The sequence below is a fragment of the Petaurus breviceps genome, unplaced genomic scaffold, assembly GCF_028583685.1.
Source record: "Petaurus breviceps papuanus isolate PSGF00001 unplaced genomic scaffold, PetGlider_PUasm1.0 90633, whole genome shotgun sequence".
NCBI lineage: Eukaryota > Metazoa > Chordata > Mammalia > Diprotodontia > Petauridae > Petaurus > Petaurus breviceps.
Genome location: NW_027187293.1, coordinates 9,491,316 through 9,514,300, shown reverse-complemented (window position 1 = coordinate 9,514,300; position 22,985 = coordinate 9,491,316). Strand labels below are relative to the sequence as shown.

Sequence of the window (22,985 nt, the reverse complement as noted above, 5' to 3'; positions counted from 1 at the left end):
GGTAAAGGAACCATGAAATGTTTGAGGAGAGAAGATTTTTAGAAGACCTGCTGTTACATGAGATAGTGCACTGTATAATTCACTAGGAGTTGTATAAAAAGGATTGCCTTGCAGCAGTGAGGATTCAGTTTACTTTACATTAACAAAATGCTGTAGTGGACCCAGTCAGCATGGTTTCTTGATTTTCTCCAGCTTCATGTTCATCAGCATGTGGGTAGAAGTAAATATAGTAAATGGTGAGGGTGATCCAAGGCTATAGCTAGCATGGAGTAAAGGCCTAGGAAAGAACTGAATATGATTAGTGAGAAATAAGGAAATGTATGTGGCCTCACAAGAGGACAGAATGGGTGATACTGTTCAGAATCAGAAGGGGAACTAATGAGCTTACATTAGATGGTTTCGATCTTCTTAGTCAAATAATAGTTTTGGTCATCTGCTCTAAGTGGGACAGATGAGGTTTGGAAGAATCACTGAGGGGAAAGAGATAAGGAGTGGAAACTGAGTAGCACGACAAGTAGTAAGGGTTCACCTAATATAATGAATTTGTAGCACATGAAATCAGCTTGGCTTGTGACTTGTACCAGGGACAATTTGAAATCCTGTAACAGGAATGGATGCATTACATTAGTAGATCTACTAAAAGATATAGAGTCAAAGGCTGAGAATGGAAGAAAGTCAGTAAGACAAGACTTTCTATAGAGAAGAAGCTAATGACACATTAGGTATCAGATCATGTAGTTAAGGCTGGCTATAGGGGCTAGTACAGCAAACAGATAAGAGTAATAGGGATTCAAAAAAGGTTATGAAGAAGAAAAAGAGTAGTTCTAGTTGTTCGTGTAAGTGCTGGAGAGGAAAGCAGAATTTCAAACTTTCCCATCTTGGGGAATGGTTCCTTCCTACCACCTACCTGCAGCATCCTTTTCATTGGTGTTCCCAGCTCCACTCTACGTCCCTTCAAATTCCTCCCTCGTACTACTCCTTATCACATCATACACACTCACAACATGATCTCTAATCATAAGTCTATTACTACCTACCAAGTAACTCTACCTAGCCTTCAAGCTTCTCAACATCTGGCAATAATTCACCTTTCAAGACTTATCTCAAAAAAAAATTAATTCAAATTGCAAATAAATCACATTTTTTAAAAAAAGGAAATTTCAATTAACATCAATTACAGTTATTACTTAAATTTTTATGTATCATGAAATCTCTCCTCTCATGGTAGTTGGTTGCTGGGAGTCATATGACAATAAAAAAAATGGAGCATTTTTATGCTCAAATGAGAATAGACTAATTATTATCCCTAGGTCTACCTTCCTTCATTCAAGCTGCTCCCTATGCCTGCAATAACTTCCCTACTTTTGTTCCCTCTGCCTTTTGAATTCCTAAGAATCATTTAAAGCATCTATTTCCAATCTTTTTTTTTTGTTAGCACACATTTAAAATTAAAACAATTTTTAAGCAAGAAATTCCTTCAGTATTTGTATGTTTATATACAAATTTATTTCTATTTACTATTGTACTAATATTATGCACATTATAAAACATACAAATATAGAAATAAGAATGGGATAAAGATAAAATAATTTTACTTAATAATAATACAAAAACTTTTGATTTCATTAAAATATTTTTATTAAATAATGTGACTGTTTCATTATTTCTGAAAATCTTAGTTTAACACTTTGTGATACAGCAATTTGAAGGTCTGGTTTTAGGTTAGGTTAATTTTGATACATGGTCTTAATAGCTAATCTAGCTGAAAATAATACTTTACAAAGATATGTAAGTGTGAAAGGTACATCAATGGCTGTACTCAACTAAATCAACGCTACTCATTTTTCAATCCCACCCATCATTTTTTTTATTTGCAAAGGTTTTTATTATATTTTGGCTAGGATAATTTCCTGATATGTGGAAGGTAGGATGCAAGGGACATGAAGATCAGATACCAGGTATGAAAGTTAGCTGTTCCAGATAGAAAAGGAAGGACACTGCAGCAAGGGAGATGGAAAACAGCTGGTTAGGCCATCGCTTCCTGGTGATGAATAGTTTTCATCATTTGTTTCCAATTTGCCCCACTGGTTCACTGGCATCTTGGAAATAGGGGTGCAGATCTGGGAGTTATGTACTTGGCTATTAAGCCTCAAACCCACTAAAAGCAGCAACTGCTGACTACTACTCAGCTTTTAAGAGCAGCTGCTGCTGCTACTCTCAGGCTCTCTTTGCTCTAGCTCCTCCTGGTTCATTGGGAACCTCCACTGTTCTCTTGGAATACAGGAAAGGTGAAGGGGAGGAGGAAACAAAGGTGCAAGGGGGTTAGAACCTAAGCAGTCAGGAAAGAGTTAACATCTGCACCTTTGGGAAATATTTTCTCCACTTCTGGTATTCCCTTCCCCTTATGTCAAAGGTCTTAAAGCATCCATCTGATCCAACTTCTTTTCCCCCTACTGTGGGCCTGTGAAACAATTTCCTGGGAAACACCATCCATCCAGAACGTGTACAAAGGCCTGACAAAGGGAGCACAGGTTATGGTCAACATGACAGAGGGAGGACAGGAGTATAAGTAGCCAGGTAAGGAATGACTGACTATCTACCTTTCTGACTACCTGGAGTGGAGCGCCACTGGTTTAATGGCACAGCCCATAGAGACCAGAGGAAGAGGGAAGAGGCTAGGACAGACCTGCACAACATGGCAGGAGGTAGGGGTCTAAATTAAAGAGGCTAAACTTCTTTGGGTCGCAGAGAGGTTTTTAGCGGCTGACGTTCCAAGTGAAGGTATAATTAATGATTAAACTATTTTGCAAACCATTATTTTTTTTAAAAAGGAAATTTCAATTAAGATCAATTAATTACAGTTATTACTTAAGATTTTTATTTATCATGAAATCTCTCCTCTCACAATGGTTGGTGGCTGGGGGGTCATGTGACAACTGGAAGAGAATACGCATTGGCAACCCACCAGCCAAATTACATGATGGGCACAATATCGACTAGTAGAAAGGAAAAGCAGGACACAGACAAAGCACTTGTTACATCTTTACTTTCTTTTATATCCTCTCCATTTTTCATGGGTCTCTCCAAATCCTTTGGTAGGCCACAAGTGACCTCAAGGCTGTAAGTTGTACAAGCACAGGCTAGGGTCAGGTGGGAGATGACTGTCCACCCTCTAGCCTGCCTGGGAAGGAACACAACATAGCTGAATGTTCAGTGAAGACAGTAATAATAGTTAAAAGCAGAAGGAAGGAGACTAACAGAGGTAGATATCAGGGCAAACACAATGACCAGCTGTGCTGCTCTCCTCAGTTTTGATACTTTCTTTAAATACTTAGAACTTTGGAAGTGAATGCTATAAAGCACACCTCAAGTGCCAACTCTTTCAGCAATGTGTTTCCTTTTTTCTCAGCTAGTAATCAGCTTTGATCTCTTAACTTTCCATAATATTATTTATACTTTTCTTATGTACTTATTGGATATTATTTTTGTTTTTCAGTTATTTGTATGTGTCATATCCTCATATTAAAACTATAAACTCCATGAGGACAAGACCATGCCTTTACCTTAACTTTATATCTAATTCAATGCACAGTTCAGTACACAACATATACTTAATAAATGTTTAATCCAATCTGAATTGGATAAACTTCTAAATAATAGATTCTAGCCTAAGATATTTATAAAAATACCTGAATTTTAAGAGACACATTTCTAACAAGCTTTTTAAAGTTAAAAATTTTACAGGAGACAAGATGGTGGTGTAACTAACTATAAGTCACTCTCACCCTCCCTTGCTGACCTTGAAAAACCGCATAGAATATTGCCCCAGTAAAGGAGGAGGCAGAAAAGAGTAAATTAAATCACATGAAGAGGCACAAAAACATATTATAGTAGAAGGAAAGAAGGGAGAGAGATGAGCATTGTTTGAACTTTATTCTCATTAGATTTGGTTCAAGGAGAGAATAATATACTCAATTAGATACAGAAATCTAATTTGCCCTACAGGCAGCAGGAGGGGAAAGAAAATGAAGGGGGTGATCAGAAGGGAGGGAAGAAGCAATAAAGGAAAAGGGAAAGAAAAGGGAGGGAGGCTGATAGAAGGAAGGGAAGACTGGGGGAAGCAGTAGTCAAAAGCAAAACTCTTTTGAGGAGGGAAAGAGAGAAGGGAGGAAAAAAAAGCATAAACAGGAAGGAAATAGGATAGAGAAAAAGACACAGATAGTAATCTTAATTGTGAATGTAAATGGGATGAATTCTCCCATAAAATGGAAGTAGTTAGCAAATGGATTAAAAACCATAATCCTACAATATTTTGTTTACAAGAAACACACCTGAAACAGGTAGATAAACAGAGTAAAGTTAAAAGGCTAGAATAGAATATATTATGCTTTAGATGGAGTAAAAAAAAAAACAAAACAGGGGTAGCAATCCTAATCCCAGAAAAAGCAAAAGCAAAAATATATCTAATTAAAAGAGATAAGGAAACTCTATTCGCTAAAAGGCACCACAGACAATGAAGTAATATCATTACTAAACATATAAGCACCAAGTGGTATAGCATCCAAATTCTTAGATGATAAGTTAAGGGAGTTATGGGAAGAAATGGACAGCAAAACCATACTAGTGGGGAACTTCAACCTTCCCCTCTCTGAACTGACAAATCTAAACTCAAAATAAACAAGAAAGAAGTTAGGGAGCTGAAAAGAATTTTAGAAAAGGTAATATGGTAAACCTCTGGAGAAAACTGAATGGGGATAGAAAGGAACATATTTTTTCTCAGCAGTACATGGCACATACACAAAAGTTGATGTACTAGGGCATAAAAACCTCACAATCCAGTGCAGAAAAATTTAAATGCATCCTTTTCAGATCATGATGCAATAAAAATTATATGTAATAAAGGGCCATGGAAAGACTGACTAAAAATTAATTGGCAACTAAATAATCTAATCCTAAAGAATGAGTGGGTTAAAACAACAAATCATAGAAACAATCAATAACTTCATTCAAGAGAATGACAATGATGAAACATACCAAAACTTACGGGATACAGAAAAAGTGATTCTTAGTGGAAGTTTTATATCTCTGAATGCTTAACATGAGTAAAATAGAGAAAAAAAAGACACAAATAAATTGAGCATGCAACTGAAAAAGCTGGAAAAAGAACAAATTAAAAATTCTCAATTAAATACCAAATTAGAAATACTGAAAACCAAAGGAGAAATTAAGAAAATTGAAATTAAGAAAACTAATAAATAAAATTAAGAGCTGGTTTTATAAAAAAAAAATTGATAAATCTTTGGTTAATTTAACTAAAATAAAAAAATTACCAGTATCAAAAATGAATGTTGAAAACTAAAAATAAGTAAACTTTAAAATAATTAAAATTTTACTGGGAGACATGAAAATATGAGAATGTTTCTACTGAAAAGTCATCATTGTCCCTATAGTAAACTACCTTTACAATTTTTATACAAAAAGAATCTCTTATAAAACTTCAGAAATAAAAAAAAACAAATTTTTTTCTGCCATCTAGACAGGAGAGAAAACACAGGCTTTGGGGCACAAAAGAAACTTACAGAATATATTGTGCATCCTGACAACACTGTTACTTACATAAGACCAATACTTCTGAGTTACAGCCTATACTGAAACCTACTGACTACAACAAATATTTACTTTCTACACTATCCAGACTAAAAATCCCCAAGAGTCCAAAGTTCTAGAAAGTTCACAAAGACTATCAGTATATATATAAACAATCTGAGTCATCTTCAATTTTTCAGTCTTGCATCCCCCATATCTAATCAGTTGGTAAAAGCTTATCAGCACTATCTCCACAACAGTAAGTTAGTCTCCCTATCTTTGCTCAGGTGGTTACCATCCTAGAACCAGCCCTCATCAACTCTCACCTCAATTACTTCAAGTTTCTTAATTGGTTTCCCTGCCTCAAAGCCCTTCCCTCTTCAATTCACTCCTTACATTACTGCCACCATTCTTTTCCTAAAGCATAGATTTGACCATGTGATTGCCTTGCTCAAAAATCCGCAGTGGCTGCCTATTATTTCTGACACAAAATATAAACTTATTGCCCATTATTTGTCCTCATGATAAACTGCCCTTCATGCCCACTATATTCTACCTTGCATCTCTGTATTCTTCCAAAAGTTGTCCTTCATGTCTAGTATGTTCTCCTTCTCTCCTTGCTTCTGCTTTAGAATCCAAGCTTCTTCCAAAGCTCATCTCAAGAACCATTCCTAAAAAAGAGACTTTCCTGATACCCACAGCTATCTTGGATATGCTCCCCACCAGTCCAGTACCCTATATACACATATATTGCATTTACTTACATGTCTACATGTCTTTAGTCCCAAATGATGGTAAACTCTTTGGGAGTGGAGTCTCTTTTGTTTTTGACTTTTTATCTCTAGCACCAAGTATACTATATGCCTGGAACACAGTAAGCACTTAAATGCTTTCTGATTGACTGATGTCAAATAGAATGATTCTAAATTCTTTCAGTTACAAGTATCCCTGGGAAACTAATGACTAAAAGAAAAAAACTTTTCCAATCTTAGTGCATATTAAAAAAAAAAATGCATTGATCCCATGACAAATAGTGTTAGATAAAGGAGTAAAATTCATAAGAGAATTTGAAACCTGGTAGAAAGTCAAGTCATCAAGCATTTATCAAGTGCCAGCCACTGTGTTAACAGCACTGAGGATATAAAGAAATGCACAGAACAGTTTTTTCCTACAAGGAATTCATAGTCTAATGAGGGAGACAACATGTAAAGAGCTATGTACAAACGAGATTTATACATGGTAACAAGAAAATAATCCCAGAGGAACGTACTAATATTAAGTGAGATGGGGAATGATTTCTTGCTGAAGGTGAGATTTTACCTGATACTCAAAGGAAGTCAGCGAAGCCATAATCAGTAAGCAATGGGACATATCAGGAAAAATATAGAGAATCAGGTACCTAAATTTATTAATTACCAGTTTCTCTCTAATTTTTTATATGCAAAGAAAAAATCCTAGAAGTCTACATAAACTAACATCAGTGGAAGATTTTAAAAATCAGTTCTGAAATAGACAAATTACTAAAGAAGTTAGGCAGTGCAGTGGATAGAGTGTTGGGCATGGGGTCACAAAGACTTAGTTCAAATCTAGCCTCAGACACTTACTAGTTGTGTGACCCTAAGAAAGTGACTTAACTGCTATGTGCCTCAGTTTCCTTAAACGTAAATTAAGGATAATAAAAGCACCTACCTCCCAGTGTTATTGTGAGGATCAAATGACATAACATTTTAAACACTTAGAAAAGTATCTGCCACTTAGTGCTTGTTTCCTTTGTAACTTAAAAAAAATACTATTATCAGGGACCCTGCCATGGCCCAATTATTTCATGTGTTTAGATGGCAAAAGCATTAAATGTTTAAAGGCATTAAACCCTGAGGTTGAAAATAGGGTTAGTGTGAATGAAAGACAAAGAAGCAGAGAAGGTTTGGGTTAGGAGAGTAATATCTCAATGTTTCCTATTTCAAAGGAAATTACCTACTAATACAGACTCACTGAGCCAACCACCTGCACAAATGCAAACATTTAGATGGGTAGTAATAAAGGTCTGTGCTGTAAAAAGTTTTCCATACACGAGGTCAAATACCAAATTCTCTCTAAAGGAAAATAGTTACAGCAAAATTCAAACACATGTGGTTATCTAAATTATTTATTCTTAGATTAACCAGATAATTACTGTATCATTTATGAGCATTCACACAAGTTATACAAATTGACTTTCAAATTCAGTCCTACCCTACCTTCATCTTGGCTTTCACTATCTTCAGTATCACTTTCACTGTCTGCTTCATAACCTTCTTCTTCAGCAAAAAGTTTAAAAGTACCATGGGGTTCCTCAGTTTCTTCTGAGAGATCACCTTGCTGAGATACTGACTCTGACTCTGTCTGATGAATCTGTAAGATGAATGTGCTCAGTTACAAAATTTGCAGCATATAATCTGTTCATTATTGAAAAAAAAGCTTATACTTATTTGAACAATGTTAATATACTGATTTTGAAAAAAAAAACCCTTCAATATAGCATACTGTGATTACATCACAGAAAAGTTTTACATGTCCTCTGGAGAATATATATCACAAGAAAAGGATATGAAAATACCACTACAATAATTAACATATTTATGTTAAAAAAAAAAGGACTATAACACTAATAATGACATTTTGGCAAAACAAGGCAGTAGGACCTTGTTTTCTTTTCTTTTCTTTTTGGCTTTTTGGAGGGGAGAGGGCAGAGCAATTGGGGTTAAGTGTCTTGCCCAAGGTCACACGGCTAGTAAGTGTTAAGTGCCAGATTTGAACTCAGATCCTTCTGTATCCAGGGCCAGTGCTCTATTTACCTAGCCACCCCAAGACCTTGTTTTCAATAGTGGGCAACAGATCACAGGGAAAAAGAGGACTTGGAATAAGAGGATTTAGATGTGAATTCTTGTTTACTTACTGGGTGACAGTAATTCCATTCCATTTTCCATTTTTAGGGACTCAATTTCATTATTAGTAAATTAAATTTAAGTTAAACTAGATAATCTCAATGGTCTTTTAAAGCTCTAAAACTCTATGGCTCTTTTTATAAGCACAAAATTATGGAAAGCACATAGTACAATCTTCATCTGTCATAAACTAAGTACAATAATGTAAACTAAATAATCTAAGTAACTAGGTCAGCTCTTCTCCAAAATGGGTTTAACAGGGGATAGAGCATTACTTACTCAACATACAAAAACACAAGCGCGCACACACACACACAGTTGTATAGAATATGTACATCATTGCCACAGAGCATAAAATGACTAATAAAGGAAACACTAAAGTAAATGGACACTTCATAATTTAATAATCATGCATACATATGCATATGTATGTATATATTTAAGTTAAGTGATGAGAATCAATCTTCATGAAAAACTATCTTCTATTATCTAGACTGGGTAATGTTCATCAGTGAATGACCTCCACCAATGAGACTATGAATCCTTAAAGTATTATATAGCATGAGGACTAAATTGTCTAAGCTAAAAAACACAGAAATTAGGAACTCCAAGATAACTAACTTTCCTGCACTTTCCTTCTGTTACAAGGCATAAAAATATAATTTAATTTTTTTTAAAGTCAATTCTTCTGCCTCCACTACATAAAACATTTTTTTTTTTAAAAGAAGCCAAATAGAGCACGGGCCTTGGAGTCAGGGGGACCTGAGTTCAAATGTGGCCTCAGACACTTAACATTTACTAGCTATGTGACCTTGGGCAAGTCACTTAATCCCAACTGCCCCCCTCCAAAAAAAAAAAAAAGAGGCCAATCCCGTGCTTGTTTCATACTATTTTGTATATCATATTACTTGTTCCTAATCACATTACTTGTACAGAGCCTAGCCTTGCCTCCATTCCAAATCACTGCCCTGAATGTATATACAATTATACCTCACCTGCATAGTTGGTCTTCACCTTCGCATAACAAAATCCTCTCATACCTTTTCAATTTTCTCTTCAGAATGATTCAAATCTGCTGAATAATTCCCCAAAGCTACTCGAAGCAGTGTATCCAATAAAGGTTTAGCTAAATCAGTTTCAACCACCTTTGACTGGGAAAGACAGTCTTGTATTTCAAATAATATATTTTCCACAGACAAGTTCTAAGAGGAAGGAAAAAACCAGAATATCAAGTGTACTTGTTTTTAGTCATATTTAGTCACTGAATAAAAGATTTAATTTACACCAATACTGAACTAATTTTGACCTACTTCTTAACCAATCAAGATGAAAAGGCTACAAATGGATAAATATCAATCTTCTGTTATACTTTATATCAAACTTTTAAAAATCTATTGTTTTATTCATCTTTATTTACAAATTCCAGTCTATCATTGATAAATTTTTCTATTAATGTTAACTAGGCTTCAAATTATTCTCCCAATTGGATGTTTATTTCACCTCCCTTGAACAATTCTATCTCTTCTCTCAAAGTTCCCAAAAATGTTAAGAATTATTTCTGTTCAAATGTTGGTCATTTCCTTGATCCTTCTTAGAAATTTCATTGTTGTTCTGGGACACCCTGTGGACATTCTATAGGTAGCTCCTATAATAATTCAGGGGAATGAATAGTCATGCTACTCTATCATTTGTCAGTAGTATATTGTTTTGTACTGTTACCTAATTTGTCATGTGTCAAGTCAACAAGCATTTATTAAGAGCCTACTATATGCTACGCACTAGGTTAAGTGCTACAGATACAAAGAAAGACAAAAACCAGTTCCTGCTCTCCAGAAGCTCACATTCTAATTGAGATATAGACAATTATGTACAAACAAGCTATATACTGAATAACTTGGAAGTCATCTCATACCAGTAAGGGTCCTGTAAAATGTCAGATTTTAGCTGGGACTTGAAGCAATAAAGGGAAGCCAGGAGGAAGAGATATGGAGAGAGAAAATTCTAGTCACAGGGTACATCCAACGAAAATACCTGCAGTTGGGAAGTGGCATTTGTTTGAAAAACATCAAGGAGGCCAGTATACCAGGATTACAGAATACACTGTGGGGGTATATAGTATAAGAAGACTAGGGAGAAGGTGATAAGTTTATAAAGGGCTTCAAAACCCAAACTGATAATTTCACATTTGATGCTAGAGGCAATAGAGAGTCACTGTAATTTACTGAATAGGAGATGACATGGAGAAATCTGTATTTTAGTCAGACTACTTTGACAGCTGAGTGGAGGATGGAGTGGGGAGAGGACTGAAGCAGGAAGATAAAACAAAAGTTTATTGCAATAGTCTGGATATAAGGGGTGAGGAGGGCCTGTACCAGGGTAGTGGCAGTATCAGAGAAAAGGAAGACCAATATTAAAGAGATATTACAAATGTAAAATTGGCAGAATCTGGCAAGTGACTGGATGTCAGAGTATGGTGAGAGAGGGTAATGAATGATAACACCTAAGTCATGAGCCTGGGAGAATGGAAGGACAGCTATGCCCTTAACAGTAATAGGGAAGTGGGGGGGAGGGGAGAAGTTGGGGAAAAGATAATTAATTCAATTTTGGACAGGCTGAATTTAAGATATCTATGGGACATACAGTTTGAAATGTCCAATAGGCAATATGAGGTCAAGAGAGATGTTAGGACTGGAGAGGCAGATTTCAGAATCATCTGCATAAATATGAAAAATAAATGCATACAGCTTCTCTAATTATATTTAAATTGGGGGGGGGCAAAGAACTATACATTACACTTCTCAGTTTCACAGTGCCAAATGCAAGGCTATGTAGATAGTAGGCACTTGATAAATATTTGTCAATTAATATCAGAAGAAAAGGAATTTTCACAAAAGTGTTAAATCAACTATTTTTCTGTAAGATTACACAGCAAAATAATTGGGAAAAAATCTGTTATTACCTGGTTAGGTAACTCCACTTCCATCTTTTGTTGACTAGTCTTCGTACTATGAAGACAAATGGTCAGAAGAGCTTCTAGTAGTCTTATACTTTGAAGTGTAAACTCATATTCTTGACTTGAAGGTACTTTAGGTTCAAGAGCTGCTACAGAAGCTGAGATTTGCTTTACACTTAAAGGTTTAGAAGAAATTTCCTGTGAATTTAGTTGACCTAAATTTTCCCTATTCTGTTCTAAACTACCTGATACTAAAAGACTCAAGTCATTGTTGATATTTAAACGTAATGTATCCTCATTCACTGCTATTTCAGATTGAAAATTTCCTTCTAAATTTTTGTTTTCATTTACATGTATAGGACCTTTCTCTTTTCTTTGCTCTTCTTTGAAATTACTGGATAGCTTTTGAATGATCATAATTATTAACTTATAACACACTTGGAAACCACCAAGTCTATGAAACTGTTTCTGAAAAACCGAATTCAACATGTAGATCCAACGACACATGGACCAAATGTCTGCTGCCCTGTGGATATGTTCTGAAGAAGGTAAGATAAGTATCTCTGGAGATAAACACGGTAGCATGTGACTCAAAGGCTCACTAGCTGTACTATCATAGCCAGAAGTATCTTCTGAATCATTAGTGGAGTCCCAATCACATTCAGCTTCTTTACTCACACATAAAAATGCAACACAGAGGAATAGGTTTATCATGTTGAGGTGAATATCCTGACCAACAGTCTTCTGTTTCTTCGGGCAAATTTCTTTAAGGCCAGCATAAAATTTGCTAAGACTCTGAGAAGAATCTGAGCATACTTGCTGTTTAAGTGAAGAAGTAACTAAAGATGAAGTCTTCTTTTCGTGGTCTATTCCATCCATTTCTGGAATTGTTTCCTCTTTCTGCTGCTCTCCAAGACTGGCTATCAGAGTTTCAAATGCTTTTAGGGAATGATTTCGAATACCATCTAAGTAATTTAATTCAATCATTTGATTTACTCCATTACAACTTAGAAATAAGTCTCTTATAACCCTATGAAGAGAAAGTATACATAAAAATGTTATATAAACAAAATTCCATGTTTCCAAGTAGATACTAAATTATAAATGCATTTTATTAAGGAATTCAGGAACAATGACCACTAGTTACACATTATTTCATTCTCAATAACCAATAACAAAATAGAGAAACAGAAGGGAATTTTTTAAAAAGAGGTTTCGCCTTGTTATTGCTTATAGGATAAAAACATTCTATTTTTAAAATTTTTTTTTATTTTTAAGCAATTGGGGTTAAGTAACTTGCTCAAGGTTACACGGCCAGTTATTACTGGGTGTGGTGCTGAGTATCTGAGGCCATATTTGATCTAAAAACATTCTTAAAAGAGAAAAAAATAACAAAAATATCAAGAGATGCCACTAGAGACTAAAGAAAAACTAAGCAACTTTAGACTTCAAATACCATTTCCTCTGAAGTGTTGGGTTATCTATAGTTTATGTTTTTAATGTTCTATAGCTGTCCAAGAGAAACAGTGTTACATACTGGAGAAGAAGCTGGTCTTAAGAGTAAGGAAGACCAGGGTTTGGAGTCCCACCTCTGACACATACTGCCGTCTGGTTAAGGCAACTGCCTTAACCATCCATTGCTCAAAGACTACTTACATTCAAACTCTGAAGTAAGCAGGCTGAAAACTTGGCATAATATGTAGAATAAAATTTAATGCTTATGTTCTTATTGAACTCTGACACTAAGACTGTAAGTTGCAGAGAAGGTACCAACTTCCAATGGTCATGGAAGTTATCTCATCTAAGAATGTCCTATACAAATGAAATTACTGTTCTCATTCCTATCGTTAGCCTACAGCTGACAAATCAAATTAATCCAATTAGTATATAATATAAAAAGGTTTTCCCAAAAATGTAAAATGGTTTCTTCCCCAATTTTTAAAAGTAAATTTTACAAAAACATCATATTCCATAGCAATTAGCATAGATGCACCCTGAAAAGATTAGCAATCAAAGTTTCTGCATATCTGTCTGTTTATATGTATATGAACACAGAAATAAAGAATACCAATATTCAGATCAATGTAATCAGAAGACTAAATGTATTCTAACTCAGCAAGTCATTCCTGATTTTGAAATGTTTTCAGAGGTTTAATATATTCTTCAAGAAGCATTACAAAATTCTAAGATCAAGTTTACTTTATTATTTTTAAAAAAACATAAGTGATATCTACTATTTTTCTTCAGAGGTACAACAATATAAGGAAAATAAAAGGGTGTCACTAATTTAAAGGAACTATACTAGGGTATTAGTTGACAGCATTTATTATCCACATTAATTTTCTAAATTTTACCTTTAATGCTTCCTCATAACATATTGGTGACCCTGTGTCCCTACATTCTTAAGGCATATGCTGCCCAAGTCAAAACTGTTGGAAAACCCAAAAAGGTTTCAGATTTGGGTCCAGAGTAGAATTTATCACTTGTCCAACAAGTAGTTTCATCTCTCTGGAGAGGCTTACCAACATGCTGGCCACAGGAAATTTCAAAAACCATCTACTAAGTTGTATCAAGTCTCATTATAAATACTCATTCCATTTAAAGTATGTATTTTTGAAGCATTGATATATTAATAAAAGCTATCTGGAATTATCAATATATCCAATATTCCTAAAGTAAGGAAGGTATAAATCTTAATATATGTGGGGAACATTTGTTGTTCCCACTGCCACAGATTGGAAACTTATTCACAACTTTTTGTCTTAAAAAGTTTCCTAAGTCACTGAAAGGTTTAAGTGATTTACTTATGCTAACACAAGCGGCTTGGAACCCAAGTTTTCCTGATTTTAAGGCTAGCCCTCTCTGAAACAATAATATTTTGGTTTTTTTTATTGTTGGTGGTGTTTTTTGGGGTTTTTTTTGCTCTTTGGAGGGGCAATTGGGGTTAAATGACTTGCCCAAGGTCACACGGCTAGTTGTTGTTAACTGTCTGAGGCCAGATTTGAACTCAGGTCCTCCTGACTCCAGGGCCAGTGCTCTATTCACTGTACCACACCTAGCCACCCCAACAATAACATTTTGAACAAAAAAGTTTGATTTATTCAAAATCAAAAACAATTACCTTACTGCCTTCACCTAAAATAGCCAGCCCCAAAAGAGAATGCATTAAGGAACCAAAACTTTATACAGGTAGTTCCAAAATGCCAATGAAATATGTTCAAAGACTCTTTATAAGTTGGCTGTTTGAAACTTGGAATAGTTTCCCCCCCCCCCCAGAAATGATTTTATTATAATAGTGTTAAAGTTCCTAGACTAGCCCACAAGTTTAACTCATAATAAGTTTAACAATATAGTCTGACTATCATTAACTTGAGTTCTGGGTCCTAGTTGACCATGAAATAATAGAAAAAAAGGAATTTTTGTCCCTCTTTCATGGATGTCAGGCCTGTGACAGAAATAATTTTCTAAGTAGTTAAATTTTAAAAAATAAATACTGTTATGTTTTTAAGGTGGCAAAGAATTGTAAACAAAATGGGGGCCTGATGATTGAGGAATGGCAACAAATTATGATACATGAAAATAATGGAACATTACTACACTATAAAAATGATGAATACAGAGACGCATAGAAGACTTATATGAACTGAAAAAAGTAGAATCAGGAGGAAAAAAACGAGCAGAATCAGCAAAGCAATTACACAGAAATTACAACATGGTAAATAGAAAGAACAAAAAAGGAACTAAATACTGTGTCATTTTATCAATCAAGTTTGTCAAAAAAGATGAGTTAAGAACAAGTACCTTTCCCTCCATTCTCTGCAGAGGTAAGATGAGTGTGGAAAGATGCATTTAATATCAGACTTTGTTAACATTTTGGTTAATTTTGCTAAACTGCCTTTCTTTTCTCCCTTCTCTCTTTTATTTTATTCTTTGTTTTGAGGGATGGCCAGTGGCTTGAGAAGGTTGATATTTGGAAATGAAAGTGATGTAAAAACAAAAGATATCAAAAACATATTTTTCTGAATGAAGCAAAAAATGTTTAGGCTAAGGAACTGTCAAAATGGCATTTACTGATACAAATGATGATATACTACTAAGTACTCATTAGTAAACAACAATCACTAAGTGTTTTCATTTCTCATTAGATTCAGCAGTTTAAGCCAGTTGGCTAACACATACCCAACAAAAGACTTAAAATTATGTCAATAAGAAAAAATATACACAAACCTGGATTTCAACAGTATAGGCAGAGTCTGTAGATAAATCTGAAGCACTTCCAGAGGTAAACATTGGCTATGATAGCTACATACACGAGTACATGATGAAGTAACACCTAGCTGTTGAGAATGATGTGCTAATTCAACTCCTCTTTGGAGCACAGGATTAAATATATAATTATACAATTTCCACTGAACAACTGTATTGCCTTTCTGGATTAAATTGCAAACATGACTTGCAATATGCACATTGTGTAACCTGTCTTCTTCAAAAACAAGGCTTTGATAAGCTTCTAAAGCATCCCATTTCCATAAGAGATCTTCAGATCCACTACTAGGCAGTATTCCTTGAAATCTGTAAGATGGACTAGATAAAACAGAAGCAGGACCAGCATTACATGTGCGTGCATGCATTGCCTCTTCTAATTGGGCTAGTTGATCATGGTCAAAAGTACAAATATTACAAGTTGCACGTTTAGTCTTTTGAGATATCTCTCCTCCTCCTAATTGATCCAAAATAAGTTTGTTAAGGATGTTCAATATGTGCTGCTGAAAATGTTTTAACTTTGGCAATTTAAAAGCATGAAGTAATGGAATGATTACAGATTTGGGATCCATACAACAGCATATTCCAACATTATTAACACCTGATAGAATCTGGACACAAGTAGTGTTCAATGAAACTTTTTTTAATAAACATAAGCACTGGTGAGCACATACTGCAATACAACAGCACCGTTCAGGGTAATAAACTTCTCCATCTGCCATTTCTTCAAATGGATTTTTGGACATCTGGTTTTTGAAAGCAGAAACCAGAAGGCCTGAAAGATCTCGATGATGATGCATAAAGTGAGAATATTCACATCGTCTATGCCGCTTTCTCGTACACACTGATTGATGAAGTTGCTCAGATTTCACTTTTTTGACAGTGCTGATTATTTTCATAACACTATTTATTAATCTTTTCAAATGTTCTGAAGCCCCAGTGGAAAGTTCATCTCTTGAAACCAACCATTCCATCTGAAGAATTGCTGTTTCAAATAATTTAAACCCATGATGCTGAATAAATTCTTGAACCAAGTCCATGGCTTGACTGAAATAAAAAGGATTTGAAGCTGCACTCTGAAGGCAACAAATCAAAATCTGCAGAACCCCTTCCAAAAGTTCAGGCAAAAGAAGGGCTCTATGACGATACCTTGAAAATACAAAATCATCCTGAACTTCCTGTAATGTCTTCTTTGGCCTTGGTACAAAAGGGTCAGATTGTTTTTCTAAACAAGCTCTAATTTTTAAAGCTGCCCTAAGTAAATCAATTAAGTTTTTTCTAAGACTTTCTGGCATAGTCTCTGCAGTATTTATATCTACTGACATAAGATGTAACACAGTTCTGAAGAGCATTCTTTGAACCAAAGCTATGGGTTCTTCTGTCCAACCTGTAGAAACTACTTCACTTTCCAAATGACCACTAACACTACAACAGTCCCCAAAGCCTGCTAAGAATTCAGTTAATGTGGGCACTACACTGACTGCCAGAGCAGAATTGTGATTCAAGGTAATATCAAACTTGCATACTTTTTCTAAAAGAGATAGTAAAACATGGCATAAGTCAAATGGAGAGTTGTTCATATTGCTAATAATAGAAAAGGCAGCTGATTCATTTAGTATTTCACTGTTTGCTTCGTGTCTTGGAATAGTCTGCCTGGCATTCTCTAATGTCATGGCATCAGGTCTCTGTATCTCTCTAGTTAGTGGTTGGTTCTCTTTAGGTGAAGATGATAAAAAACACTGCAGTGGATTAGATCTCCTGTGCTTAATCATTGCTATGCTTTTGTCATCAGAATTGGCTTCTGAATCTGAGGTGGAGAGTTGAGATTTTCTTTCATCTCTTACAGAGCGGGTGGTTTTACGATGACGTCTACTTTTTCGAGATATACTTGCTTTTGCACAAACCTGACGAGTTTGGGTATTTCCTTGTAAAGGTATTTTTTCCTGCTTATATCTTAGTGAACTTGAATTTGTCTCTTTGGTCCAGATAACATCATCTGAGAATGGTAGATCAAAATCTAATGGAAGGAAAAAAATTCAAAATACCTTAAATTCAAATATTTTCTAGTCAACACTAAGTTACCTATAAAATTATTACTTACTTAGTGAATTTCATTAAATCATAGAATTCTACAGATGAAAGGAAACCTAAAGATTTATGCCGCATACTTTTTTTTATCTCAGGCTGGCTCCTTCTAGCCATGCAAAAAACTTTTGAAACAAATTCTGCCCAAACACCAGCTGGGTTTAGGATATAAGAATAGGGAGATATATGTCTAATTTAAAAATTATGTACTGTATTCCAAAGCCAAATACACATGGTTTTTTATTGATTAATATTTTCTGTTTTTCAGTCATAGCACTGCTTTATTCCATTAACTTTAGGCTTAATAAATTAAATTTAGAAATAAGTCCTCTTAAAATTTTAGCATCTGAATATTCACATACCCTGTATAGTCATTTAATATCTAAAAGACTAAATACTCTCAGCATAAGGCCTCAATGGTTATTTATCATAAACTATTTATACACAGCACCTTCATTCTTCTCTTCCCACACTAATGTGGCTATTAACAGATGATATGTATATGAAGCTTTAAGGTCTGCCAAACACTTAACTTATATCTTGTATAAAAACCAAAAAGTTACCAGTCTTTCTTTAGCAAGTCACTTTTAAGAAAACTTCTTTAAAAATTTTGTTCCTTGAATGTCAGTTTAATTTGGAAAGACAAATAAGAAAATAAAAGATTAGCTTTTCTTTTTCAGTAGAGAAAGGTTGGAAAGCAGCAAATATGGAGCCTGATAAGACTAAACCAAGCTAAAAAATGGAGGATGATGAGTTCACAACTGAAATAGCAATTAACAAATAAAAATTTTAAAGTAACACTCATTTAAGTATTCAAGTTATCAACTATTTGTGTACAGATCTTCCTAATTTTTTTTAAAAGATCAAGAGTTAGTGTATCATTGAGTAAATAACATCTCTACAACTCAGATTATGGGTTAAAAAACAACTAGCATCAATCAATCAGCCAACAATCACTTATTGGTTCACTATAAACAAAATTAGCATATTTAAGACATATTCTAACATGGTATAGGAACATTTAAAATATCTGAGATACTCATAAAGAGGCTCATAATTCACAGAGCCTAGAACTGCCTCAGGAAGAAACTGGATAACTGTTGTGAAATTTTACATTTAATTTTTGTTCAGTTATCACAGAACCTGTACTTGAAAGGTTTTCCAAAAATTGGAAAGTAAAAATATCTCAGGCTTCACAGTTTTTATTTCTAGAACTGAAACAACATTAATGTAAAGAAATCTTTTTACAAATAGAGCAAATTTATAGATTAACTATAATTCAAGTGAAATTATCTCTAAATCATGAGTTAAAAGAAAGCAATATTTGAAAGAGTATAAGGGATCTCTGATTTCTCTCTTTAAAAAATACTCTTTCCATTGTACCATGTCATGTTGTACACCTAGATTTACTTCTTTCATCTGATGTATTCTTCACCATGTTGTCTAATTTACTCACATGATTTTAAACTTACTCTGATTTTTAAGTACTCAATGGTCTTTTCTTCCACAAGGAGAAATCTACTTATCTCAAAAGGAAAAACTTTTCTCAACAGCAAGTTAAACAAAATTTTATCCATGAACCTACTCAGAATATCTTGGGTTTTTTAAAAAAAGTAACCATCCATAGAGAAATAATCATTTTAACAGGAACTTTGAATACAAGTGGTTTAGTAAAGAAACATACCTAATGCTTTTTCTTCTTGAACAGGTATTTTCCATACTAGTGGAAGAAGGGATAAGAGCAGGGTAAGAAGTTCTTCTCTACATGTCAGTGCCTGTATCAGAAACAGAAGAATTCTTCAAGTTCTGAAGTTTTATGAGAACATCCCTCAGATACATCATCCCCTAATTTCTTATGTTAAGTGGAGCCCAAAAAGTCATTCTTTCCAGCTATAGTTGAGAAGAAACAAACTATTTCAAATCTTTATCCATCCAAGACTGCTGTGCTATTTTTGAACACCACTCAAGAAACGCTTTCAATATATAAACCACATCCAGAGGGCAAAAAACTTATTTAGCACATTCCTATTAGTACTTTCACAAACATCACATATTGCCACCTCACAAGCCGAAAGAATTCCTCACCAATGGCAGAATTCATTTGATGAAAATTAAAAGTTAACAAAGTCCTGCTAACTATGCAGACTAAAAACATCAAGTAATGAGAAAAAAATGTCACATCCATACAACTAAAAAACAAACTCAAGAATGAATTATTTTTAAATAAAAATGTCAGACACATATTTCCATTCAAAATCCTTTTGGGAAGGCATAAGTCATAAATAAATATGTAAATATAAGGACAACAACTACCATGGCCAATTTAATTAAAAGTTGAGTGTTTACTACTCTGCTAAACTCTGAGAGCTCAAAAGATTAAACTACAAGTATACTGTGGAATAAATGCCACAGGAACATCTTCATAGAATCTCAAGACATGAAAGGATCTTGAAGAATCCTTCCTACAACATCTTCAACAAGTGGTCACCCAAACAGCAATCCACTACTTCCCAAGATGACAACTCCTAATTACTAGACAATTTTCCTCCAATTCAAAGTAAAGCTCTGAAGGGTATATTAAGATATGTGCAAATAGTTTTTTAGTGACAAAATTCTTCAATTCCTCAAGTCAATAGATCTTTAAATTCTCGACCCTGAACAAAAATTTCTGAAAGGGTCTCATTACTACTTGCAAATCACCTACCAATTGTAGGTGGCACAGTGAATAGAGCACTGGCCCTGGAGTCAGGAGGAACTGAGTTCAAATTTGGCCTCAGACACTTAAAGCAAAAAACCAGCCATGTGACCTCAGGCAAGTCACTTAACCCCAATTGCCCTACTTTCCTCCTCCAAAAAAGCAAAAAACAAATCACCAATAAAAAGGATATCATGGTATTTTCATGAATGCCTCATACATACACTTTGCCCAACAGCCCACTAAGAAACATACCTAAATCCTTAAAAAGCAAAAAGCAGCCCCCAAATCTATAACAATTCCTAATAAGAAATTCTTTGAAATTCTACCTGATTTGAGGTCTCATAAAAGACTAAGGAGACAAAAGAGCTAGGGGACGTGGTGGAATATAACACAGAACTTTCAGAAACCTCAAGTCCCTGTGAAGTCACAATGTAGGCAAGCTGTTCTCCAACTTGCCAGTTAGATCTTATTTTACAACAGGAAACTGGCAACTTATCACTGCATCCTGACTACACTGTGTATGCCTGCTTAGTGCTCCCAGGATAGAAGCTAATCACTTATGAAATGCTCTCTCCACTCCCCTTCCCTAATTCCTTCCTTCTCATTGGGTTCTTCTTGTCTAACCCAAGTCTGATCTCCTCTGTGATTACAGGAATTCAATGATTTCTCCCATGCCTGAACCATTAGAACACTTATGTTACTTTTTGTATGGACCATATATGACAAATTAGATAATAACCTCTGTGAGGGCAAGGAACTGTTTGTGATATTATTATTAGTATCTCTCCACAAAGCATTACAATCATATAACTTATAATTTATCCCACTGTCCAGTCATGTGATTACTCACATGGAAAAGAAAATGGATATAGGCTATTTAGGTAGGGTTTTTTTTTTAATTACCATAAAACTTCTATTATCTTTGTTGTCAGAGGAGATCATGTTGATTAACAATAAGACAATAATGGATCTTTCCTCTTTTGGGGGCATTACCTCCTTACTGCAACCCAAAGTTTGCTCTCAGATATAGGCTACTCCTCAGACTGGCATCTGCCTATGCCACCATCCAAGAGTGCTAGAGACAAGGTAGAGTATTAAAGCTAAGATAGGAAGGACTAAAGTTTCAAAGTGGTACCAAGAAAAAATATGAAGGAAAAAAAGCAAAGGAATTTTATATCCACATGCACGTCAAAAATTTTTTCCAGAGAAGAAAAGCCGTCACCCCTTTTTGCCAGCAAGAAAACACATAAAGAAGAATATGGGCAAAGGAAATTACTTCTACAGATATTACAGAATCTCAAAACTGGGAAGAATCTAAGTGGCCATTTAAGTAAACCCACAGTCATGAAAGAATTCCCCCTGCAACCCATTCAACAACTGGTCATCCAGACTTGGCTTGAAGATCTCCAGCAAGGGGGAATCCACTACCTCCCAAAGACAGCCATTAACTTCTGCATAACTCTGTTACTAAGATTTTCCTTATATCAAACTTAAATTTTCCTTTTTGCGGTTTCCACACATTATACCTAATTCTGTCCTATAAGGACATGCAGAACAAGTCTTGAGACCTTTCCCAGAAGAAAGGACTTCTTCACTGAAGACTGGCATGTCCTTCCATGTGTTTTCCTTTCTCCAGGCTGAAGCATCCTCATTCCTTCAAATAATCTTTATGGGGAATTGACTTTAGGCCCAGGCCCTTCCATACCTGGCTGCATCCTCTGGGCCCTCTCTCCAGTTTATCCAAATCCTTCCCACAGGCATCCATAGAATATGGGCCAGAGATGTCAGTACACAATTGGGGAAAAGGAGCATTCCCAGCACATCTTCCTCTCCAAAGGGGAAGGAGAATGGGAAAACCAACAGACATATTTTCCAAGGGTATCCTGGCATACCTGGCCCATGCTCTATACATGCCCATGGACCTCACCAGAACTGAGGCAGTTATGTGGCACAGTAGAAAGAGCACTGGGCCTGAGGTCAGGAAGACCTAAGTTTGAATGTGGACTCAGATATTTACTAGCTATATGACCTTGGGCAAGTCACAACTATTTTGCCTCATATTCCTTAACTGTAAAGTAGGAATAATAATAGCACTCACCTCTCAGGGTTTGGAGGATAAAATGAGATAACATTTATAAAGTGCTTACCACAGTGTCTGGCACATAGAGATACTATATAAAGGCTATTATTATTATAACTGATCACAATATTTCAGAAGCAGTCCAACTTAAGCATAGTAAAGGAAGACTATAATCTTTCTAAAAGCTAAATTTGGGGATTTAAATTCCTTTACTATAAATAATAAATTGTTAAATTTTAAAATTTGACTTCTCTTGAATTCAGCCTAAGATGACATTAGCTTTCTTAGCTGCAATAGCACTCTGTTGAATCATAACGAAGCGTGTAGTCGATTAAAACCCTGTTCGGATGAGCTATCTAGCTAGTTATTCTTCTACCATCCTATACTTCTTAAGTC

The 22,985-nt window shown here is 35.0% G+C and overlaps 1 protein-coding gene across 1 annotated transcript in view; it reads right to left on the bottom strand.

The window, feature by feature from the left end:
* LYST (lysosomal trafficking regulator) overlaps positions 1–22,985 on the bottom strand; it is a gene marked incomplete at its 3' end in the record, with an annotated part of 140,233 nt that overhangs the window by 92,491 nt on the left and 24,757 nt on the right. Inside the window, exons 4-8 of the mRNA XM_069064505.1 lie at positions 19,496–19,586; positions 15,691–17,743; positions 11,470–12,493; positions 9,551–9,712; positions 7,824–7,977 (exon numbers count right to left, since the gene is read on the bottom strand). Coding sequence (XP_068920606.1) covers positions 7,824–7,977; positions 9,551–9,712; positions 11,470–12,493; positions 15,691–17,743; positions 19,496–19,586 — 3,484 coding nt within the window. The remainder of the gene's footprint in view (positions 1–7,823; positions 7,978–9,550; positions 9,713–11,469; positions 12,494–15,690; positions 17,744–19,495; positions 19,587–22,985) is intronic.